At 34.4% G+C, this 16,258-nt stretch overlaps 1 protein-coding gene across 2 annotated transcripts in view; it reads right to left on the bottom strand.

Annotated features, from left to right (window-relative positions):
• The window catches only part of LOC127427341 (receptor-type tyrosine-protein phosphatase epsilon-like), a 101,816-nt gene that overhangs the window by 9,859 nt on the left and 75,699 nt on the right, over window positions 1-16,258 (bottom strand). Inside the window, exons 4-10 of one of the 2 annotated variants that reach the window (XM_051674899.1) lie at window positions 14,027-14,123; window positions 12,250-12,323; window positions 4,593-4,729; window positions 3,691-3,781; window positions 922-998; window positions 339-375; window positions 120-217 (exon numbers count right to left, since the gene is read on the bottom strand). In XM_051674899.1, coding sequence (XP_051530859.1) covers window positions 120-217; window positions 339-375; window positions 922-998; window positions 3,691-3,781; window positions 4,593-4,729; window positions 12,250-12,323; window positions 14,027-14,123 — 611 coding nt within the window. Of the gene's footprint in view, window positions 1-119; window positions 218-338; window positions 376-921; window positions 999-3,690; window positions 3,782-4,592; window positions 4,730-12,249; window positions 12,324-12,454; window positions 12,620-14,026; window positions 14,124-16,258 lie in introns of those variants that run through there. The other variant, XM_051674902.1, reaches the window with a different exon arrangement.

Genomic DNA, 16,258 nt, shown 5'->3' with positions numbered 1-16,258 from the left:
TCTTTCTTAATAAAAATTATTATACATGTATAAATGTGTGAATCTAAGTTTCATGACATTTCAAACCATGTGAACATCCACTAATTTATGATCTAAAAAAGAAGAAAGTTTGTCGACACCTCTTTTCTCTCCTTCAGATTCGTAAGCATTACTATAGTGGCTGACTTCTGTTCCCAAATCATTCTCCAGAAATCTGCCACCGTTTCCTGCTTCGGACCTGAAACAGAAAGGTGTTTTGATCACATGAGGATACATAGAATAATTTTGTCTGATTACAGGTACTGAAACCTAACACTTGATATCATGTAAGACAAAATCCTATATTTAGATGCACTAACCTTGTGCTGCAATGAATTTATTATTATCTTTATAACCCTGGAAAGAAAGAAGAGTAAAGTTGTGATCATGTGTAAAACTGAAATGTTAAAAAGAAAAAAAAAATATTTGTAAAAATTAATAATTATATATATATATATATATATATATATATATATATATATATATATATATATAATTATTTATTTATTTTGAATAAAGAATTTAAAAAATGCATAGCAATGCATTTAATTTTGTCCCAGTTGTTTTGTCAAAAAATGACATCAAATGACTAGGGTTGTAAATGTCAAATCAAATTTAAATCAAAATCTGAAATTTAGTCCAAATTTGGTTTGGTTTGATTCAATTAGATTTGACTGGATTATACATTTGATCCAATCAAATTATTATAAAAATATGTTAACACAAATTTATCTTGAGAAACAATTTAAACCACAGTGGAAAATTGACAAAAACAATACACAAGGTTTTACATTCACAGACTAAAGAAATAAACACATATTATTATATGTTTCATTATATTAATTACACAATCAATGGATTAAACTTTCATTCTCAGACTGATGCAAATAACAAATCACTCACATCAATATATGATGCATTAATATAATCTGAACCCGGGACCACATCGATTGGTGTTAGAACCACTCTGGAATGATCATCTAGATAATGAGAAAGAAAGAAAATGAGGCTAATGTTATATAACATGCACAAAATAACACATTTCATTGTACCTTCCCAGACCTCCATGGACATATTTCTGTGTTTTGTGTTTTTGTTAAAATAAGAATAATACTTTAAATACAGGTTCAGTACAAGTCAAGCTCAATCGACAGCATTTGTAGCATAATGTTCATTACAAAAAAAAATTCTGGGTTACAGTGAGGCACTTACAATGGAAGTGAATGAGGTCAATCTGTAAAAGTTAAAATACTCAATTTTTCAAAAATATAGCCACAAGACATACACAATATGTGTTTTAACATGATTTTAGTGTGATAAAATCGCTTACTAACCTTTTCTAAGTAAAGTTATATCCAATTTTACAACTTTGTTGCTATGGCAACATACATCCTTTTCATGGCACAATTTTCCAGGACATTTCTAGGATATACGGTTGTAATATTTAAGCAAAAACACACGAGAGGTAATTCAAATTGTGGTTTTTGGAGGGTTATTTTTTTTCTTCAAAATTCTGTATTCGATAGTTAATTTAAATGTCATTGTCAAAATGGTGTCTAATCAAATGAAAATATCATTATTTTTTATATTTAAATATTTCAACCTTTTTTTTTCTTTTTCTTTTTTTTTTTTTAATCAAATGAAGCGTTTTTCTACAAAATCCTCACAGCACAATCCTAAACAACACTGGAGATATTTTTGTGAAGTGAAGTGCTGAACAACAGAACATCACAGATGTGAGATATGGCTTTAATAAATTATCATTATTTAATTCCATTAAACGTGATCTTTTTTTAAATTTATGTTTACCAATTTTACACGTCAATTTAAATCAAGCTGTTATTTTGGCGTTTCTGTGTGTTTTTGATAGTAGTTTCTCACCTCCGAATAAGCAGTTTGCTACATGTGATTATTAAACCCCAAAAAGCCATAAAATAAAATAAAAAAAAATCATCTGTATGTGCTGCACGCTTCAGAGTGCTCTACTTACTGTTATCTACTACACACATACACACACCAGAGCACGCGTGGTGCTCATGATGAGGTGTTTTCAGTGTACGAGAGTCCGGCTTCACACATTCCTTTTGAAGCAAGCAGCACATGCAGATTATATATTTATTTAAATCACAACCTTTTGCAGATTAATAATCACACCTGGACATATTGAGATTTTAATTTAATTAACTGTGCATTCAAACATTCATTTTCATCCCAAATATGTCAAATTCCCTGTCATTACGAATTTTATAGCTAATGCAATTTTTATGGCTGGATTCAGTGATTCCATCTGTTTTCCGTATTGCAGAAACCATAGGGCCCTACATGTGATAACGGTGAATAAGTAGACTACGATCATTTAATTATTGAAAATTAATTTTCGTACCGAGGTGTTAAGGCCATGCTACCACCATGCTACCACCTTGGGGTGTGAAATAATCATTAAAAATAATTTTATAAAATCTGCGGTCTGATCGTCGTCGTTGTCTAAATTTTACAATGCATATGTTTTTGTATTTATCACTACAGAAGTGATGGAATAAAAAAAAAAAAAAACGTTTTATTATACTAAAATGTTTTCCAGGACAAATAAGTATTTTCCAGGACATTTAGGTATTTTTGTCATTTTCCATGACGTTTCCATGACTGGAAAACCGCATTGCAAAATTCCAGTTTTTTTTTTTTTTTTTCAGGATGTGTAGGAACTCTGATGCAATAAACCTTTTTTTATAAAATTTTATACAATTATAAGCTTCACATTTCTGCCTTTAAAACCCTCCAAAAATGGACCCTATTCACTTCCACTGAAAGTTCCTCACTGTAACCTCATTTCTATTTTATTTCTTTATTTATTTATTTATTTTTGTTTAAGAAAAGGAGGGATGAGTCAAAATTATGTTTTGTGGTATTCAACATTATGCCACAAATGCTGTTGATTGAGCTTAACTGGTACTGAACACGGAATACTCCTTAAAGTTTTTTTTATTTATTTTGTATTTTGTATTTTTATTTTTTTTTGTTGTTAAAATACTTTCTCCATTCCCAGTTTAATATGCAGAAACAACTATTTGTTGAAAAATTTAACACTCAAAAAAATCAAAACATTGCTCTGTTTGTTTGAGTGTCCTGACCAGCCTGACACTGCAACATTGGCTCAACCAATGGGGTGAGTTTAAGGCGTGGCCTATCTGTTTGTCCAACCAATTGAAGGCAGGGAGAGAGTTTGGGAAAACTGTTTGAAAACAGTTATTATTTTCACAACTTCGTTTTTAACTTTTAAGACAAAAATGACAAGAATAACCAGCTTTTCCAGGGAACAAATTTAGCTGGAATGGAAAATTATAGTAAAATAGAGAAATGACACAAATGTGGGCACAAGGAACTGAAAGTGATCAAAGTTGTATTTAGAGAAGTTGTGATTAGACATGCGAGGGTGGCAGCGGAGCTGCCAAATTCAGTTCGATATCAACTCCACAGAAACCACAGAACAAGAGCTACCGGACACGTAGCCAAACAAAGACACAGGAAACATCAACAGAATCAATTAATCATGATGACTTTATACATATAGTATACACATTTATAGACACATATATAAACTTCTACAGCATCACTCTGACTGAACGGATGAACTAAGAGAAAAGCGGAAGAGAGAGAGAGAGAGAGAGTACTTACATGGTAGGATGTTTGGATATCTGTTCTTCTCCTTGTTTTCCTCTTTATTGGCCTCTTCACATGTTCCTTGGGTTGAACCTCCTGGTAATGACTGTCAACAACACAAACTAAACACGTTAACATGACAACATCAGTGAACGGTTACCTAACACTGAGCCGATTCTAAGAGCATTTTGTATTGGTGCATAACTGATCATGTTGTTTAAATTCCCACCATAGTCACCATCATGCTATTGCTGAAAACGAGCGATATAACTCTTTCTTTGTCCCTGTATGGATAGCCCATTGTTTAAACCACACAACCACTTCCATTCCTACTTAAATCCGTTACGATTGTTGAGCATAAACACTGTTTCCATGTACAGAGGATTCACATGGTTCATTCAGTGTGTCTGAATTATCGGCCTGTGAGTGGAGTGAATCTTGAATCATGTGTCCAAAAGCAGGAGCGAGGGGCATTCTCGAATGAGTCAATTCCAGCAGGAACTTAGAGCCGTTAAGTAGTCAGCAAATGCAAAAGAATATTTGCTGATCCATACGAATGCGTTGGGAGTGTTTGTGCCAGTTAATAATAGTCCAATACTGTGCTGTCAGCTTCTTTATAAGCAGCAAACAAAATAATGTCCCGGCTGAGTGTTGCCACTTGTCACACAGAAAACAAGAACGACTGCTGAATTTTCAGTTATTTGAGTGATGTAATCTGTGTTAGGTAACATACAATAATGCACATGTGATCTAATTATGTGTTTTCTTTCCTTTTGACAATTTATAGATCACAAACAGAGCGCATGTCTGTGTTAAAGCATTATTAAAACCAAATACGTGAATTTTTGCTTTTAATTCAATCCGTAAGGCCCTATATCTTTAGATAATATCATCTCTAAAAATGTAATAAGACTTACGTTGTACTCTTCTCTAAAAAGCTTCCCATCATCAGCTGAGCGTATCCGATACTCTTCCTCCAGGTTGTCTACAGGGATTGGGAAATACGTTTTGGAAGTGGAAGGAGATCTCGGCAGTAAGACCACCGTCTGTTGTTCTGTAAGATAACGCAAGAATTTACTGTCTGTTAGAATATACGAACTGAAGAACAATAGGCAATGCAGAATTTTATGTGAATTTGTTGCTGAAAAAAAAAAAAAAAAAAAAACCAAAAACTTTACACTTTTTATATTGCTAAATTTTCAAATTCAAAATACAATCTAAAATTCAATACAATCACCTCACCAATGATGAAACAGATAGGAGCCAAATCCACTATCATTTTAATATTTATTTATTGTTTGAAAATGATTTATATAAATTTGTCAAAAATTATAACTGTCCTGCTGTTGTGACCTCATTTCCACCACAGCAAAAATGTCACCCCTATATATACAGTATATACAGTTTTTTTGTTTTCTTTCAAAAGTTAGTGTACTTGTTAACCAAGTCGACGAAAGTGTCAGCGAAGAACATGCTTGAGATGAAATATGAGACAAGTTATATATTTTTATTTATTAATTTTTTATCCCCTTTCCTCCCAATTTGGAATTCCCACTACTTAGTAGGTCCTCGTGGTGGCGCCGTTACTCACTCCAATCCATGTGGCGGAGGAAAAGTCTCACTTGCCTCCGCTTCTGAGACAGTCAATCCGTGCATTTTATCACGTGGCTCGTTGTGCATGACACCGCGGAGACTCACAGCATGTGGAGGCTCATGCTACTCTCCACGATCCACGCACAACTTACCACACGCCCCATTGAGAGCGAGAACCACTAATCGTGACCACGAGGAGGTTACCCCATGTGACTCTACCCTCCCTAGCAACCAGGCCAATTTGGTTGCTTAGGAGACCTGGCTGGAGTCACTCAGCACACCCTGGATTCGAACTTGTGACTCCAGGGGTGGTAGTCAGCGTCAATACTCGCTGAGCTACCTAGGCCCACGAGACAAGTGATATTTAACCAAAACTATTATTATTATTAAATATTTTTTAATTGTGTGTATTTAGGATGCATATAATGTTAGCTATGGAATTAGTCTTAGCATGCCAAAGGAGTCTGCTATTTTATAAAAAAATAATAATAATAATAATAATAATAATAGTAATTTCCATCAGCATCAATTCCACCACTGAATTATATTTACCACAATACAGAATTTGAGATGTGCTGGAACTGACACTGTACTGGGAATATATACATACATATATATATATATATATATATATATATATATATATATATATATATATATATATATATATATATATATATATATATATATTCCGATTATATTCTGTACACATTTATATCATTACATCAGTCAGAAGTTTGCATTTAAAATAAATAAATAAATACATACATACATACATACACACACACACACACACACACACACACACACACACACATGTTGGTGCAGCTATCATTATGAGGACTCTCCATTGACATAATGATTTTTATACTGTATGAACTATAGATTCTATCTCCCAACCCTAACCCTACCCCTAAACCTAACCCTCACAAAAAACGTTCTGCATTTTTACATTTTCCAAAAAACATAGTTTAGTATGTTTTTTAAGTGAGTTAAATTATGGGGACACTAGAAATGTACTCATAAAGCACATTTATAGCATAATACCCTTGTAATTTGTAACCTAAAAAAAAGTCCTCATAAACCACTTAAACATGCCTACACACACACACACACACACACACACACACACACACACACACACACATATATATATATACAGTTGTGGCCAAAAATATTGGCAACCTTGGTAAATATGAGCAAAGAAGGCTGTGAAAAAAAAATCTGCATTGTTTATCCTTTTGATCTTTCATTAAAAAATAAATAAATAAATAAATAACAAAAATCGAACCTTTAATTGAAGTAAAACAATTGAAACATGGGAAATATCTCATTATTAATTAAATATTTTTCTCAAAAATGCATTGGCCATAACTATTGGCACCCTTTTATTCAATATATTTTGAAATCTCCCTTTGCCAAGACAACAGCTCTGAGTCTTCTCTAATAATGTCTGAGGTTGGAGAACACCTGGCAAGGGATCTGAGACCATTCCTCCATCAGAATCTCTACATATCCTTCAAATTCAGAGGACCATGTTGGTGAACTTTCCTCTTCAGTTCACCTCACACATTTTCAATGGGGTTCAGGTCAGGGGACTGGGATGGCCATGGCAGAACCTTGATTTCATGGTCAGTGAACCATTTTTGTGTTGATTTTGATGTTTGTTTTGGATCATTGAACTGCTGGAAGATCCAACCAGGGCCCATTTTAAGCATTCTGGCAGATGCAGCCAGGTTTAGATTTTTTATCTGTTGGTATTTGATAGAGTCCATGATGCCATGTATCCGAACAAGATGTCCGGGACTTCTGGCAGAAAAACAGCCCCACAACATTAAAGATCCAGCACCACATTTAACCACAGGCATTGGGTACTTCATCTCTGTGTGCGCCAAAACAGTCTCTGGTGTTTGCTGCTAAAAAGCTGTTTTTTGTTTTGTTTCATTTGACTATAGAACCTGGTCGCATTTGGAGTTCCAGTAGTGTCTGGCAAACTGAAGGAGCTTGAGTTTGTTGTTGGTTGAGAGCAGAGGCTTTTTTTCTTGAAATCCTCCCAAACAACGTGTGGTGATGTAGGTGATGTCTAATATTTTCTTGGAGACTTTCTGACCCCAAGATCCAACTAATTTCTGCAATTCACCAGCTGTGATCCTTGGAGATTCGTTGACCACTTGATCAATCCTCCTCACTGTGCGTGGAGAAAATATAGACACACGTCCTTTTCCAGGCCGATTCTTATGTCTCCAGTTGATTGGAACTTCTTAATTATTGCCCTGATGGTGGAAATGGGCATTTTCAATGCTATAGCTATTTTCTTATAGCCACTTCCCATTTAGTGAAGCTCAACAACCATTTGCCGCACATCAAAACTATATTCTTTAGTCTAACCCACTGTGATTGATGATTAAGGGATTTTGGCCAGTGTGTTACCTCATATTTATACCCATGTTAAACAGGAAGTCATGGCTGAAGAATTTCCCGTTCCTAGTCATCCAGGTGTACTAAAACATTTAATATATGAATGGGAATATACTTCAGATATATTTTACTCATAAGAATTTCTAGGGGTGCCAATAATTGTGGCCAACATGTTTTGGAGAAAAATCTTTATTTATTGATGAGATATATCCCCTGTTTCAATTGTTTTACTCAAATTAAAGGTTAGATTTTTTTAATTTTTTTAATGAAAGATCAAAAGCATAAACAATGCAGATTTTATTTCACGGCCTTCTTTTCTCATATTTACCAAGAGTGGCAATATTTTTGGCCACAACTATATATATATATATATATATATATATATATATATATATATATATATATATATATATATATATATATATACACACACACACACAGTATATATTATTATTTTTATTATTTTATGCAAATGTTTGACTGATATAAAGATATAAATGTGTACAGAATATACATATTTCTGTTCCTATATGACATTATCTCACACACTGTGTATCAGCCCTCGGTGAGTTGTGTAAATATACTGTGGTTTGGTTTATTTTAACAATCAATTTGACTGATTTTGATTTTAGGGAAGACTGTTCATACAGCTGTCATTATCAACAGGTTTTACAGCATATACATTTTGATTAATTTATCATTATGTGATCCCATAAAAGAAGCACTATAATATCTTACTATCAAATAAATTCATATTTGAAGAATAACTTGTCACAGTTTGTCATAAAAAAAAATAAAAAATAAATAAAAAATAGATCCAGCATGCTGACACCGTACTGTAAGTCTTTTGATGAAGACTATCAGCATGCCATTGTGAAATATATACAGGTATATTTATCGCAGCATACACATAATTACTTCATACAAATAATTACAGAGGGAAAACGGTCAGTCACCACAGTAAAGCCCTGTAATATTTAAAGAAACCCGCAACCATCGAGTTAGAGATTAAATGGTGAGATGTTAGACAATATATAGTTTAGAAGGCCATGCTAGCGTCTGCAGAACCCCCATTCACTGCACACTACATATACCTGACCTTCTGACGGACAGCCAAAATCATCATCATCCTCTACATCCACATCTATATATTCTTCTATACACACATCTATAACACATACACACACACACACACACACACAGCAGAGTTACTCAGATGTCTGTTTACAGCATTTAGGCAGCATTTCTTTTCTTTTTCTTTTTTTTTAAATACTGCAAATATTGTTCTCGAATTCACGGCAAAACAGTTCAATTCATTAGAACTTACTGTAAGTCGACTTCCAAAATGGAAGACTTCAGAAGAAAATGTGAATGGTGCTTGCCCGTGCAAAAGTCATCGTCACAATGTTTTTAGGGTGTTGTTACACGGTTGCTATGGAGTTCAGGGCGGTTACTAGCACATTCTTAGGTGCTTGTTAGGGTGTTAAGGTGGTCGTTAGGCTAAGTAAATATAGCCCACTCTCAAATATTATTGCTCGGGTCTCTCCTTCAGTGTAAGTCTATGGAATCTTTTTGCTTATTTTATCATCTGTCAGGTGCAAATTGTAAGTTTGATCACTTAGACGTGTAATAGCAAACCTACTCAATATGCCGCAGGATTTGAGGTGTCATTCATGTCCGTAGCACAAAGGCGAGGATTTACATGTCAAAGTTTAATATTTAGGCTTACCTAATGCAAAGTATGAGCAATAACAATGATACAGCAGTATTAATCTTCAAGAGAATACACCAAAAAATGGCATGTTTGCAGACTTGTCCATCAAAAGGTGGCATAGAGAAGTGGAGAAACCGTCTAGTAAACCACATCCTCTACACAGGTGTTTAGTGCACCTCTAAACACTAAAACAATCTAAAGTGGAATCAATAAGCAAAAATTATATTACATGATGTTTTACACGTGTCATGGCAGTTCCGAGGTGAAATGTCCACCGTGTGGTGCTAAAAGTGAACTGAATTTTCTCCCAAACAGATGAGGTGTTTATGGTTAACGCTCTATCCAGTTTTAAATCAACAAAACTGACCTCCCTACCCTAAATCTTAAACCTGAGGCATCTTAACTAGCAAGTAACCGTTGGCCAACCAGATCTGAGGTGGTCTTTTCAGCTGGGTCATTTAACAGCTGAACTTCTTGAAAAGTTTCCTGTATGTTTGGAGTGTGTCGTCTCATGTCTCGGCCCACAGAACATTCCTCACAAAAGAGATTTCCGTCAGGTTAGTAGGAGAAAGAGTGCAAAGGAAGTCCATGACATAAATCTATAGAGATTGGAGCCTTCTCTAACAGAGCTTTACAGAGGATCTTAAATTTCCTTGGGAGAAATAAAAAGAGACACAATTGAGACAATTGTTGACATACAGTAGGAGTACTGCGCTATATAATTAAAGTGGACTGCTAAGCTCATATTATTTGGTCTAGTAAGAATTGAATGAGAAATGTTGGATTTCATTTTGAATCTCCCAACTTTTAATTGCAGACTTTGGTATATTGGCAAATCTGAGCACCGTTTGTGACATTAGTAAGATCTCTTCTGAAACTCTAGAGATGCATGTGAGATTACTGAGGTCTTTTTCTCAGGAGAAACATCTGAGAAGCAGGAGACTTGAGCAAAAGTCTCCATTTGCTCTCCATTTAATCTCATTGTCATCTAATTGAGATATTAAAGATATTTTATCTGTGATTTTCTTTCCAACAAGCATGACAAACAGGAACATCTGTTTTAAATAGAACAAGTAAGTTCCTCTTTCACATTTTTCATTATGTATAAATAATTTTGAGGAAATCTAAAAAAAAAAAAAAACTTTGGTCACTTTGGTTTGGTCAGTGTAACTTAAAAGGAATATTCCAGGTTCAATACAAGTGTTGCATTTGTGTTACAGTATAATTACAAAAAATTATTTCAACTTGTCTCTCCTTTTCTTTTTTTGGATTTTTCCCCTTTTTCTCCCAATTTGGAATGCCCAATTCCCAATGTGCTTTTAAGTCCTCGTGGTCACGTAGTGATTCACCTCAGTCCGGGTGGCGGAGGACGAATCCCAGTTGCCTCCGTGTCTGAGATCGTCAACCCGCGCATCTTATCACGTGGCTTGTTGAGCGCGTTGCCACGGAGACATAGCGTGTGTGGAGGCTTCACGCCATCCACCACGGCAACCATGCTCAACTCACCACGCACCCCACCGAGAGCGAACCACATTATAGCGATCACGAGAAGGTTACCCCATGTGACTCTACCCTTCCTAGCAACCGGGCCAATTTGGTTGCCTAGGAGACCTGGCTGGAGTCACTCAGCACACCCTGGGATTCGAACTAGCGAACTCCAGGGGTGGTAGCCAGTGTCTTTACCACTGCGCTCCCAGGCCCCCGTCTCTCCTTTTCTTTAAAAAAAGCACAAATCTGAGTTACAGTGAGGCACTTACAATGGAAGTCAATGGGGCCAATCCGTAAACATTAAGATACTCACTGTTACAAAAGTATAACAACAAGACATAAACAATATACGTGTTAACATGATTTTAGTGTGATAAAATCTCCAACTATCTCCTAAAATCTCCTACTAACCTTTTCTGTGTGAAGTTACGGTTTTCCTGCCATGATGATGTAACACCATAAACCCTTTAATTCCGGTAATTTAGTTGTCCGCCACAAACAAAATGACAATATAAACAACTTTACAGCACAAATAATACACAAGTTTAAACAGAAGAATTAATGTAAGTGCTTTTATAAAATTATAAGCTTCACATTTCTGCCTTTAAACCCTCTAAGAATTGGCCACATTGACTTCCATTGTAAGTGCCTCACTGGAACCTCAATTTTTGCTTTTTTTAAAGAAAAGGAGGAACGAGACAAAACGATTTTTTGTGGTAATCAACATTATGCCAGAAATGCTGTCGACTGAGCTTAACTTGTACTGAACCCGGAATATTCCTTTAAAAGTCAGTATTTTTTAATGAAAGTCTATGGGATTTCAGGGATAGCTGATTGCCCGCTAGGAAAATCGGAAGTCCGGACGCCTAGAAAAGACATAGCAACCTGAGTCAGAACGGACTGAAGGACTGTCAAGTAAGAATAAGAGGTCTCTGGTTAGGGATTTTGAAATCCCTAACATAATAATAAAACAGTAATTTTCAATAGTTTGGTTTTTCATTGTAAACATTGGGTGTGCAGATAACTGCTTACCTAAAAAAACACCATAATTATATGACCAAACATGACTAACTAATGTGTCTAAATCCACAGCAAACCTATTTTTGAGCAATTACAGTGCAGTTCTAGACAGAACATGAGTCACTTCTAGCTGTGACACATGTGTACTACACGAGAACATTCACGTCCTGTATACTCTTCACATAACACAGGCAACAGGAAACAGAGTATAACACGTTTAACAAAGTGAAATGTGCTGAAACCTGGCTTCTAACTTAACAACACAATTCGTAATGAACACGCCACGTTTATCCTATTTTAAACAGCAAAATAGGATAAGAGCAACTAAAACAACACATTACCTTGCTCTTCCAGGATGCCATTTGGTACTTTCTTGTCGACAGCTGTGATGACAGCTTTCCTCTGGTTTTTCAACCTAGAGACAAAAGAAGAAAAAAAACAAAGATAGTAAGGTTATCAAGAAGAGTCAAAGTGTGGTGCGACCTATTCTAAAGAAATGTTTATCATATACTAACATAAATGTTTTCGAGATTAAGTTTGTCTCACCAACGAAAACTTGAGCTCTTTTTCATCAGAGGAGCTGTTTCTCCACCAACATGCGCTACACGACACCCTTGCTACCCAAAGAATCATGCAAATCCCTGTCTAAGCCTGTGGTAATACTTGTGTGTGAGGCAGTATATGAATAAATGTGTGTGTGTGTGTGTGTGTGTGTGTGTGTGTGTGTGTGTGTGTGTGTGTTTTGAGAGTATGCCTCAGTTCCTGGCCTCCCCCGCCCTCTATCAGAAATGGGAGGAGCTTCTAAGCATGATGGACACACATTTTCAGTGTGTGTTTGTGTGTGTGGGTGGGTATATGTGTTTGTGTCTGCTGGGGGTTTCTTCAACTATGGGCACTTTTATGTCTCAGCGGTTGATTTTTATTAAATCTAACAGATTTGTTTTCTAGTTATAAAAAGGTCACAATACAACTGTCTAGGAAACTTCTATAATACCTTCATCATTCATTTTTGATACTTAACTTTTAAATGTCTTTAATGTATAGATTTTTTTTACCATGTATTTACCATGTATTTTCATTTTACCCTTGTCTCAGACCCAGACTTAAGTTTTTTTAAGGGAATGAAGTAGGGGGTGTTCATAAAAAAAAAAAAAAAAAAAAAGAGAACCACTGTACTACAATATACACTGTATGGCACCAACAATCATCCATGCCATTATGCGAATTATATATATATATATTACACTACCGGTCAAAAGTTTTGAAACACTTATTCTTTATTTTATATATATATATATATATATATATATATATATATATATATATATATATATATATATATATATATTATTTTATTTTTTATTTTTTTTATTTTTTTTCACATTTTAGAATAATAGTAAAGTCATTAAAACTATGGAATAACATAAATGAAACTATGGGAATTATGTTGTGACTAAACAAAATCCAAAATAAATCAAAACTGTGTTATATTTTAGCATCTTCAAAGTAGTCACCCTTTGCCTAGAATCTGCAGACATGTACTCTTGACATTTTCTCAACCAACTTCTTGAGGTATCACCCTGAGATGCTTTTTAAACAGTATTGAAGGAGTTCCCATCTATGTTGGGCACTTATTGGCTGCTTTTCTTTATTATTTGGTCCAAGTCATCAATTTCAAAAACGTTTTTTTTTTTTTATTATTACATTTTAGTTTTATAATGAAATAAATTAATATGGTGGCACAATTATATTTTTGTCTACAAAACTAATTCCAAACATTTAAGCATACGCCTTCAGATCAAAAGATTTTTAAGATCATGAGAAACATTTCAGTCAAGTATTTCAAAACTTTTGACCAGTATATATATATATACTGTACATATCACTTTCACTGTATGGAAAAGAGCAGCTTGAACATTGTATCTATCTAATTTCCTTTTGTGTTCCATGAAGAAAGAAAGTTATACAGGTTTGAAATGACATAAAGGTGAGTAAATGATAACAGAATTTTCATTTTTGGGTGAACTATCCCTTCAAATAATCTAGTGAGAGTGTAACAAGTGTGTTTTAAGTGAGTTTATTTTCTAAAAGTTCACAGGGTGTTTGTGTGTGCCATACCTGAGGAAAAACCAGGTCAGTAGCCCAAGAAAAAGAACTAAGACGGTGATCCCCAGCAGTATGGACAGGATATGTACAGTGGACGGCTTCGAGCTTTCTAAAGGAAGAAGGAGAGGCTGTTAAACCCACAGCGAACAAAAGAACAGGAAACTGGCCCACGAACAGAGCCGTTGGAGCCAGAATGGAGACACTGAGGAGCGTTTAAGTGAGGTATGGCAGCCAGTCAAACTAAGGCAAAATTAGTGATTTAATAGAGTGCTCTGTGCTGTTTGACTGTGGGGATAAGCATTGCTCATTCATTTAACAGCATGTTTGACATGAATCATACACTAAACCCTGCGATCAGCACTTTACTGCAGCCCAAATCACAGTCTGTGTAATCCACCACAGATTTAACACAAATCCACATGACCACACTAATATTTATGCAATGCTTAAAGAGTGACAGCGAGCAGAAAGGACTCAAAATTAGTCTCAGTGATAAAAAAAAAAAATACCTCCAATTAACTGTATAAGCTGTTAATTAAAAAACAAACAAACATATTTTCAGGGTCCCCACATCTTTTGACCACGTCTCTCATCGTATACTCACCCTTATGCCATCCCAGATGTGTCTGACTTTCTTTCTTCCGCATAACACAAACAAAGATTTTTAGAAGAACATTTCAGCTCTGTTGGTCCTCACAATGCAAGTGAATGGTGATCAGAACTCTGAAGCTCCAAAAGCACATGAAGGCAGCATAAAAGTAATCCACACGACTCCAGTGGTTAAATCAATGTCATCTGAAGCGATCCAGTCAGTTTTGGGTGAGAACAGACCAAAATGTAAGTAAGTGAAAAAGGGGTTACATTTATGTAGCTTCAGAAGACATTGATTAAACCACTTAATTTAAAAAATACTTTTGGATTACTTTTATGATGCCTTTGTGATAGTTGGACCTTCGGAGTTCTTGCCACCATTCACTTGCATTGTGAGGACCAACAGAGCAGAAATATTCTTCATTTGTTTTCAGTAGAAGACAGGAAGTCATACACACCTGGCATGGCATGAGGGTGAGTAAATGATGAGATCATTTTCCTTTTGGGTGAACTATCCCTTTAATTTCCGTGATTTTTCCAATCCTTTGAAAACTAGTTTTTAAAAATCATTACATAGAAATTAAATTGCACACAAATAAAAGTTTCTAGGTGATTAAATATTTTAGAGTTGCACATGACTAAAAATTGACAGTAATTATCCAGATTTAAATTTTAAAACATTTCATATGTGTTATGAATTTCTATGTCTTTGTTTAGACATTTTAGAATTTTCATGACTTTTACTTTTTACATTTTTTGAATTTCCATGACTTTTTAAATACAGTATATTATAATTTTCATGACTTTGTAGACATTTGTCATTTCCATTACTTTTTTTAATTAAAAAAATATAAAAAATTAAAAATATCCATGACCTTTCCATTACTTTTTAGACATTTTATTATTTCCATGACTTTTTAGACAATGCATCATTTCTGTGACTTTTCCATGACTTAATCAACATTTTATAATATTCGTGACTTTTCCATGACTTTTTAGACATTTTAGAATTTGAATGACTTTTAAATACTGTAAACATTCCATGGCTTTTATATGACTTTTTAAACATTTTAGAATTTCCATGACTTTTTAAATATTGTATAATTTATACTTTCAATGATTTTTTTTAGACATTGTACAATTTCCATCACATTTCCATTATTTTTTAGACATTTTGTAATTTCCATGACTTTTCAATGTCTTTTTAGAAATTATAGTTTCCATTTTAGACTACATTTATTTTTTTAAATGTTCATTTTTTTTTTTCTCGATATTTTATCATTTCAGTGACTTTTTCAAGAATTGGTAAATTCTATGACTTTTCCAATATTTGTATTTTTTTTTTTATAATTACCATGACTTTTTTTTTAGATGTACAATTTCCATGACTATTTAAACAGGGTATAATTTACATGACTTTTTCATGCCTATGAATACATTTTCTGATGTTCAATTTATAAGAACGATATACTCTTTTCTGACATTTAATCTACAACTAAATGTACTGTAAATGTACAGGAAACAAACGTGTGAATTCCACATAATAAACAAAGTAACTCCATCATGTTCAAAGGGTTGAAGTGTGAAATAAGTTCAGCGTTGACACCATCTAGCGCCACCTTAAAATGGCTGCATTGCTGGAAATGACTGTTC

Source organism: Myxocyprinus asiaticus, chromosome 36 (assembly GCF_019703515.2).
Source record: "Myxocyprinus asiaticus isolate MX2 ecotype Aquarium Trade chromosome 36, UBuf_Myxa_2, whole genome shotgun sequence".
NCBI classification, from domain to species: Eukaryota; Metazoa; Chordata; class Actinopteri; order Cypriniformes; family Catostomidae; genus Myxocyprinus; species Myxocyprinus asiaticus.
Note: the sequence above shows the minus strand (reverse complement) of the source record. Positions and strands in the feature narration are given on the sequence as shown.